Consider the following 8,581-nt stretch of genomic DNA (forward strand, 5'->3'; position numbering starts at 1 on the left):
CATGACACAATACACACAAGGGTGTACATATTCCTTATAGTGTTATACCTATATAGCCATGACACAATACACACAAGGGTGTACATATACCTTATAGTGTTATACCTACATAGCCATGACACAATACACACAAGGGTGTACATATTCCTTATAGTGTTATACCTATATAGCCATGACACAATACACACAAGGGTGTACATATACCTTATAGTGTTATACCTATATAGCCATGATACAACACACACAAGGGTGTACATATTCCTTATAGTGTTATACCTACATAGCCATGACACAATACACACAAGGGTGTACATATTCCTTATAGTGTTATACCTACATAGCCCTGACACAATACACACAAGGGTGTACATATACCTTATAGTGTTATACCTACATAGCCCTGACACAATACACACAAGGGTGTACATATACCTTATAGTGTTATACCTACATAGCCCTGATACAACACACACAAGGGTGTACATATACCTTATAGTGTTATACCTACATAGCCATGACACAATACACACAAGGGTGTACATATTCCTTATAGTGTTATACCTACATAGCCCTGACACAATACACACAAGGGTGTACATATACCTTATGGTGTTATACCTACATAGCCCTGATACAACACACACAAGGGTGTACATATTCCTTATAGTGTTATACCTGTATATCCATGACACAACACACACAAGGGTGTACATATTCCTTATAGTGTTATACCTGTATAGCCCTGACACAACATACACAAGGGTATGCAAATTAGCAATCAGAAATAACAATCAGCTGTGTACACATGTTCTACCAATCTACCAGTGATTCGGTTAAAAACCACAATAAATATAATTTCAATCAATCAACATATTATCAGTTTATCCTTTGATCAATGTTTTTTTTAAACTCAACTGACCATTCCTCTCTGGCTGCACTGCCACATGTATATTACACAACATGTAATACATTCACCACCACCATAAATAACCCAATCTTAGATTAAATAATTACCCCAGACACAATGCGAACCACTGAGTGCTTGATTATCTTGACACCCACATAGGCAGCAAGATATTTATTTGGATATTTTGCAGTCTTTGTCAGGTAATCAGAGTAGTTCTACCACTAATTATACCTGTAATAAAGTCATTAACATAGCATCAGGTAATGATGACAAATACACAGGTAGGGTTATACCAAGAAATATGGATTACAACATGTACAAGAAGGGAGTAATATGTATTGTACGCAATTTGCTTGAAGAATAAGGGTTGTTGCTGTTCTGGGTATATTAACTTAATTTCATTGTAAAAAAATGATATGTACACGTATGTTCTGTCTACGAAACTTCATAATTGTACATACACATTTACACACACAGATCAATTTGCAAGATGAAAGGTTATAGTAAGCATCATCCACACAAATGCAAGCATTCAAATTTCAAGGGTATTAACCCTCGATGTCAACAAGGTTTTCCAGTTGGCACCTCGCTGGTCAAAAGCCTAGGTCTAGTTTGTTGGGTTGCTGGTGCTAATACCTTCGGCCAATCGCACACTAAGTAAAAAGTTTCGATTCTTACCTTAGATGTATTCTTTAATAAATGTGACACCAAACACTCATTAAAAGTGAAAATGAGTTGTGAAAACATACATATTTTCAACCATTGCGGAAATTGCCAGGTATTTTGACATCCTGGCTATGAAAAAGATGGCTTACGCTCCACAGATAAGACGATGTGCAAGTATCGTGATACATATCGGATTGTGAGCAAGGTGTCGTGATATGTATCGAATCACACAGTTGGTGTATCGTCCCAGCCCTATTGTATATTTGGCTGTATATTTATTTCAGTGAAAACAAAAATAATATCTTCATAAAAGTAAGATTTGTTTAGATAATAAGAAGCACATGAGAAATCAAGCTGATGTGTGGTTCAGTACATAGTGGTCTCAAAGGGAGAATAAAAAGACAATTCCAAACAAATCGTAGACCTGACGGTACAGATGATCAAAATGAATGTGACTGATTCTGTCGTTGACTCATAAGATTCTCAAAGAGAATGACAACAGGGTTCGGGATTCAAGATCCATGGCTGTCCATACCTCTCTTGGTTAACCAATATTGAATGTGCGAGTCAGATATAATGATATGATAGATCGACATCAAATGACAAGCAATTAGCGTATGATTACAAGACTTACACCGACCGAGTATCAAAACAGAAACTTCCGTGTACGATTTGCGAAACTGTATCAAGGGAGATAATTCTTCCAACATAATACACATGAATACCACAATTAATTGGGTTGTTGGACACTGGCCAGTGCTTATATTATACACAGAAGGATATGCTTGGATGTGTATATACATTGTTATTTTTATCTGAGTTATATCAGATTTTAAATGAGAAAGTAAAAAGTGTAAAAAGTTAGTTGGTTTAATATGTGTGTGTGTGTGTGTGTGTGTGTGTGTGTGTGTGTGCAGTGTTCGAAATACCTGCCTGCCCGACCGTCCGAGACGGGTTGATTTCAACTCGGGCTGCCAGATTTTCAAATCCCCCTGCCCGACGGTCGGGTTATATTTCATATGTGAAAATATTCTAAATATTTCCCGATGATAAGCATTAATTCACATGTAAAGATGAATGATAAAATGTAACCAAAAAGAAACCCCGTTAGCTTATCCTGAGAAACATATGATTATAGTGGGCAGGCAGGTTTTGGTCAGGGCTGGCAAGTATTTCAGCTAGTCAGTCCTGTGGTCTGGCTGAAATTTTGGGGAATTTCATACCCTGGTGTGTGTGTGGCTGTGTCGGTAAATGTGCGTCTGAGTGTCTGAGAGTGGGGATGGCTGTGGCCTGAGTGTGCGTCTCTGTTGGCGGATGTGTCTGAGTGTTTGTGCGTTAGCTGAGTCGTATTCCGTGTTTACATGTGGTGAAATAGTTGGGAAAATTGGTAATTGTGTATGGATAACAATCTCTTGATATTTCTGTTATTGAGGTACAGGTACGTGGCTTTCTTTGTGTTAAAATAGTTGGTCTAATGTGTGTGTGTGTGTGTGTGTGTGTGTGTCTTCTATAATTGTATCTATACATGTATTGCCGTTTTAAAATAATTATGCCGCTTTAGTCATATGAGATCCGTTCTTGACGGGTACAAAATTGGTGCCGATTTAACGAGGTGATAACCATCCCATGTCTCATAGGTATCCTCCCAAAAGGTAGACCTGCCAAAACGCAGACCCGTTAACACAACACTCGTTATGGCTGGTTGCATCAGCAATAAGTCCGCCTTCTCATATAGCCAACATCACAAAAGAATAATTTAATTATTACAAACAATAGTAATAATGAAGAATGACAAAGTTGCAAAGCCCGTTTAGGAAAGTATAATACCATCGAAATGGGGATTAACAATTAGCCAGCTCATCTGGGGATTAGGATCTTCTTAGGCAATATTGAGTGAATCTAAACGGTTATGGACATTGAAAGTTTAAAGTTTTACCTTCGGTAGTGATTAGACATGATGTTTGGATAGGTTATACCGATGATCCTGCACGGTGAGCTAACACGTGAATAATTAATTATACGTCCTTTGAACCTTTGAAGACACTTTGCCCACTTGCCCATCTCGATGGAGGGGGATGGGGGACGGGGGGTGGTCTGAAAAGGGGGCCTTGGATGTTTTGCATGGAAATATTTTGTTTTGGTGTGAGAAGTTGGTGTTTTTGGGAGTTACGGGGTATAGTTTTTAAATCCTACCATGTAATTTAGGTTATCAATTTAGCATTGAGATTTGTAAGACTTTATTAGCCCACGAATGGGCTCCTGTCTACCTAAACTAGTAACTAAGCTTAATTCTGATGCGTACCAACAGCGGATCCAGTATATATGCTTAGCGGTTATCAACTCAGAAGGCAGCTTATTTATCTCCCTTGGGTGACGTCACGTGATTTCCCTAGTTACGGTTGTTGTTGGGGTCCGTTGGACATGAATAGGTGTTAAAACATTTCTTGCCTCGATATTTATTTCAGTACCAACAACAACCTTCGGAGAGTAGTTACACAAATATCGAGATGCATCAAGCTGAAGAAGGGACCATTTACAACCTTATTCCTGTAGAGGAGTTCAAGCCACCTAAAGATGCAAGGTGAGGAGGAAGGCTTCCCCGCTGAATGTTTTAGTTTCTTGGATAGCCTATTAAGTCAACAGAGATGTTGACACGATAACAGATAACGGCGTATACTTTGTTGATTATGTTTTATTGTGTAAGACTGATATATTACCTAAGTTTTCATGCTCAGGGTGCAGCTGATATGTAATGAAACTAAAGTAGATTGTGAGACGCGTTGTGCGGTGTTACCAAGGAAAACAGTTAGGGTAGCCGACGCTTCGAGCTCCGCTAATTACCAAACGGTTATTCAGCGATAGTTACAATGGTATTCAACCAAAATGTCACAGTTATTTCTTATGGTTTGTATTCACATTGCACTCATCTGTCCTTCACATGACCAAAGCTTTATGGCACAGGGTGATACCATGAAAACGAAACTTATAATTTGAAAAAAACATGGGTTATTGTTAACATATTGTGAAAAAGGGCACCAATTCTCATGTAATCGGGATGGACTGGAAAATATAAAGGGATTTTCATAAAACCTAAAATATGTTCACATGAGGTTACTATAAATAATTTAATTCAAATTCTTACTGATGTCAAATGTCATTCTTTATCATTCAAAAGTCTCTGCAACAGAGTCATAATTCTTCCTTGACGTCTTGGTCTGATCAGCAACAGACCAAGCCACTACTGGGGAACACTTTGGTAATTAGTGGGGGTTGAGAGTGTTTTTCAAAGATCATCAAAGATCATACTTAGTTTCCTTTCCCTATAAGGGGATAGGCCTATATGTTGCACAACTTATGAAACATGATTTACCATTCCAGGCATGCATCCAAGTTCAAGTCCACAGTGCGAGATGAGTTTAAGCACAACAAAGCTGACCACAAAACTATGGGCCAGGCCAAAGTACCAGTGCCTACAACAGATAACTTCCTGAAGAAAAGGGAAAAGGAACCAAAGCTACCAACAAGTGAGCATCTTCATCTCATTGTCCTGCATATGCGTAACTATAACTATACTATAAAGTTCTTTACTGACGTGTTTAGAAGAAAGTGCGTCGTCACCAGAGAAAATAATTTCTATATCCAGGTATTGCAGGTACAGTCATTGATTTTAACTAGTTGGACAAATAGTCAAAATAGAAATTACTATGGCTAAGACAAGTCCAAATTTACTACGTGTGCACCTGACGACCCTTTTCCTGACCCTACCTGTAGATCTCAAGAGTTGGGTACAAAATGTCAGATTGGGAATGGTTTTACTGGAGCACTGGCAAAAACTATTCAGACACACGTATAATATGATCTGATCATGCATACACTGAATTTGACTGAAGTTTTATCTTTACACAAACATATATAAGTCAAAAGGAATGAATGCATGTATAGGAAGAGAGAAATGCGAACATTAGTGACTTGTAGTGTAACCATGAAGTTTTATTGTCATTACACAATACATCTCGTGACTAACCATGGGTCCACCCAACCTGAGTGTGAAATGTGTCTCTCTGACACTGACATGCTGCATTCTGCAAATGTTTAAAACAGATATGTCATCAAATTTCTTTTTGACCAGTTTATGAAAATGGTATGGAATAAATATTGAATTCATTAACCTGATTTGAGAAAAGTTAATTTCAGTGTGTAACTTTCAAGGAATCATTAAAATACCCATGTGGTTTGTTTGTTTGTTGTTTCATGCCGTATATTCCAATATTCCAGCTATATGACGGTGGTCTGTAAATAATCGAGTATGGACCAGACAATCCATTGATTGACATCATGAACATTGATCGACACAATTGGGATACGATGACATGTATCAACCAAGTCAGCGAGCCTGACCACCCGATCCTGTTAGTCGCCTCTTAAAAATAGGCCATTAATGCATCATGTTTGTTGTGAAGGCAAAATAATATGAGGACACTGAGGTCATTTGTCTTTCCTTTTCAAATAACATGTTAACTCATTAAGTGACCTGACAAACTTGATGTTTTCATGAGTGGTGTCAACTTTTTTCAGGTCACAGTATTTGACAACAGAGCCAAATGTTCCAATTATATATTTTCTCTCTAATCCTTCATGTCTTGGTCTGAACCACATAGTTTCATTCAGGCTGACTGCAAATATTTCTGGCAAATAGTTTTATTTCACCTAAGTGAAATAATGATTTTGTTTTTTCAGATAATTATAGTATTTCATCCTTAGCTACACAAAACAGGTTGTTATCATTTCTGACGTTGTGTTATTGAATCCTGAACTTGCGGATTGGTGTATTTCAACCAATTGTGTGTTTCAGCCTTGATTTACGGCTACTGTAATAGATGTTGTGGCATTATTCACTCATATAAGAAAGTCAGTTGCTGGGAAATTGTTAATGCTTGAAAACCTTTTTAATGTTTTTCCATTTCATAATCTTACAGAACAAGAATACAAGTACCCAGATGAGGAACGCAAGAAGCCAGCAGTGCCCAAGAAAGATGACAAGCCACTAATGGGCTTAAAGACAACCAAGAATTTCATCACTAATAATGCAGTGGAAAACATCACATCTGTTCCGAAGAAGCCGGAGAAGAAGTTTGCTGATACCCGTATTGGGGACACACATGCACTGGAGCCGTCTGGCCTGGAACCACATTTCATTCACAAACAGGTGAGTGACTAATTGGGACCCAACAGAAATATAACTATCCCTACTTAATGTAGATGTGAGACGCTCTGTGTTTTGTCATGGTTGTACCCCTTTATTATTGCTTTGCAGATACAATAGGTTCTGTATATATGTCAATAGACTTAATGATAGATTGATAAACAATGTCATTATATATCAGAAACTTCCTGGATGGTTTGTGATATGACCACATTTAGTTAGCTTAGTATCAGTGTTTGAAAATGTCAAATCTTTGTTCCTCACAGACCCTTCCTATTGAACCATTCTTGACCAAGCTGATGTAATGTATCATCAATGTTTTCAGGAATATGGTGAGGTTCCAACCTATCTACAGCGCCGCAAGGTTGAGATGGATCGTGCACAGGAAGAATATGATCAGTATGTTGCAGAGCACTTCCGCCGTGGAGCAATGCGATCCCTAACAGCAGAAGAACGGGATGCAATCATTGATGGGCTGAAAGCCAACTGGGAGGACATACATGACCAGTACCAGGGCCTCTCTGTTGTCACGGATACAGCGCCAAAGAAGAACCGGAAGGAGCGAATGGAAGCTCAGATGAAACAGCTTGAAAGAGACATTGAAATCTTTGAGAAACATAGAGTAATCTACATTGCTGATTGAATCATGTATTGTAGAATCTTTCACTTTGAGTAAAAATAATGTTTTGTCATGTGGTTTTATGTGTCTGTTTGATAGCCTGAAAAAGCATCTTGGAAAGTAGACACATTGAAACTGAATCATGAAGTTTTAAAACAATTCCTGGCAAAATTGTAGAGATTGTTTGTGGTGTTCCTGCATGGGCCATGTCCAGGTTTATGGAACAACTTCAAAAGTTTGGTTAAGATTTTCTGTATTTGGATGTGCCTCCATTGTTCTGTACATAGTGCCCTACTTGTAGTTCTTACACAATTAGCTGATTTGTTTTAGAGCTTTATGGTTCAAAATTGACTGAATGTTTAATTATCATTTTTGGGAATATAGCACAACACATTCAACATATATTGAATATGAACTGTACCTATTATGTATTATTCACAACTTTGGGTTTGTGTAAATATAATTCATTTTTAATAAGATCAATAGTGTTGTGTTGTTTGTGACTTGTTGACATATGATACTTTGGGTAATGGATAATTATAACAGGCCACTGTTCAAGGCATTTTTCACTCATTCACACACCAGAATTAAAACATCTGTTGTCATAAGCACGTAATTGAGAAAAGAATTGCAACAGTGGCCAATTTCAGGAAATATATTAAACAGTCCCCTTAATTAATTACACATTGAAACACAAATGTCTGATCCCTTGCAAGGTCCCTTCATTAAAAGGGCAAAAAATCAAAGTACGATAACATTAAATTACTGAATGACAAGTGTATAGTGAGTGTGTTAGGTATAATACCGCTTGAACATTTTTCCAGTTGTCTATCATGGCACATCAGCTTGATATGGGAGAAAACCCCGAAGTGATGAAGGTCTTAGACGTTTTACCACTTTAGTGAAAACAGACAAGCACGGGTATGCCGTTGACAACCTAGAAACATACTCGGGCGAACCAGGATTCGAACCCATGATCATGGGTTTCTGGCGTGCCTAAGGGATGCAACTCTGCACAGCAAATGTGATGCCTAAGATGACTAGTCCACCCTTGACAAGTGTATGGCACTAATATGTGACAATTACTTAGGAACAGCGCCATGTGTTTCCTTCACACAGTATCATACACACAAGACATATGAAATAAATTTGTTGGTGGTGTGCTTACATCAGAGTTGTACGCCTT

General features: G+C 38.0%; 2 protein-coding genes across 3 annotated transcripts in view; one reads left to right on the forward strand and one right to left on the reverse strand.

The window, feature by feature from the left end:
• The window catches only part of LOC124112100 (calpain-7-like), a 40,863-nt gene extending 38,585 nt beyond the window's left edge, over window positions 1-2,278 (reverse strand). Inside the window, exon 1 of one of the 2 annotated variants that reach the window (XM_046472057.2) lies at window positions 2,208-2,278. The gene's annotated coding sequence lies outside the window, so the exon portion shown is untranslated. The remainder of the gene's footprint in view (window positions 1-2,207) is intronic. The other variant, XM_046472058.2, reaches the window with a different exon arrangement.
• A 1,668-nt stretch (window positions 2,279-3,946) lies between these two features.
• On the forward strand, window positions 3,947-7,874 carry LOC124112099 (enkurin-like). The gene is made up of 4 exons (XM_046472056.2): window positions 3,947-4,154; window positions 4,952-5,097; window positions 6,550-6,779; window positions 7,102-7,874. The coding sequence occupies exons 1-4, from the start codon at window positions 4,081-4,083 to the stop codon at window positions 7,417-7,419; spliced, it is 768 nt and encodes a 255-aa protein (XP_046328012.1). The 5' UTR covers window positions 3,947-4,080; the 3' UTR covers window positions 7,420-7,874.
• The last annotated feature ends 707 nt before the right edge of the window (window positions 7,875-8,581 follow it).

The sequence above is a fragment of the Haliotis rufescens genome, unplaced genomic scaffold (assembly GCF_023055435.1).
Source record: "Haliotis rufescens isolate VD_foot unplaced genomic scaffold, xgHalRufe1.0.p SCAF_10, whole genome shotgun sequence".
Lineage (NCBI taxonomy): Eukaryota > Metazoa > Mollusca > Gastropoda > Lepetellida > Haliotidae > Haliotis > Haliotis rufescens.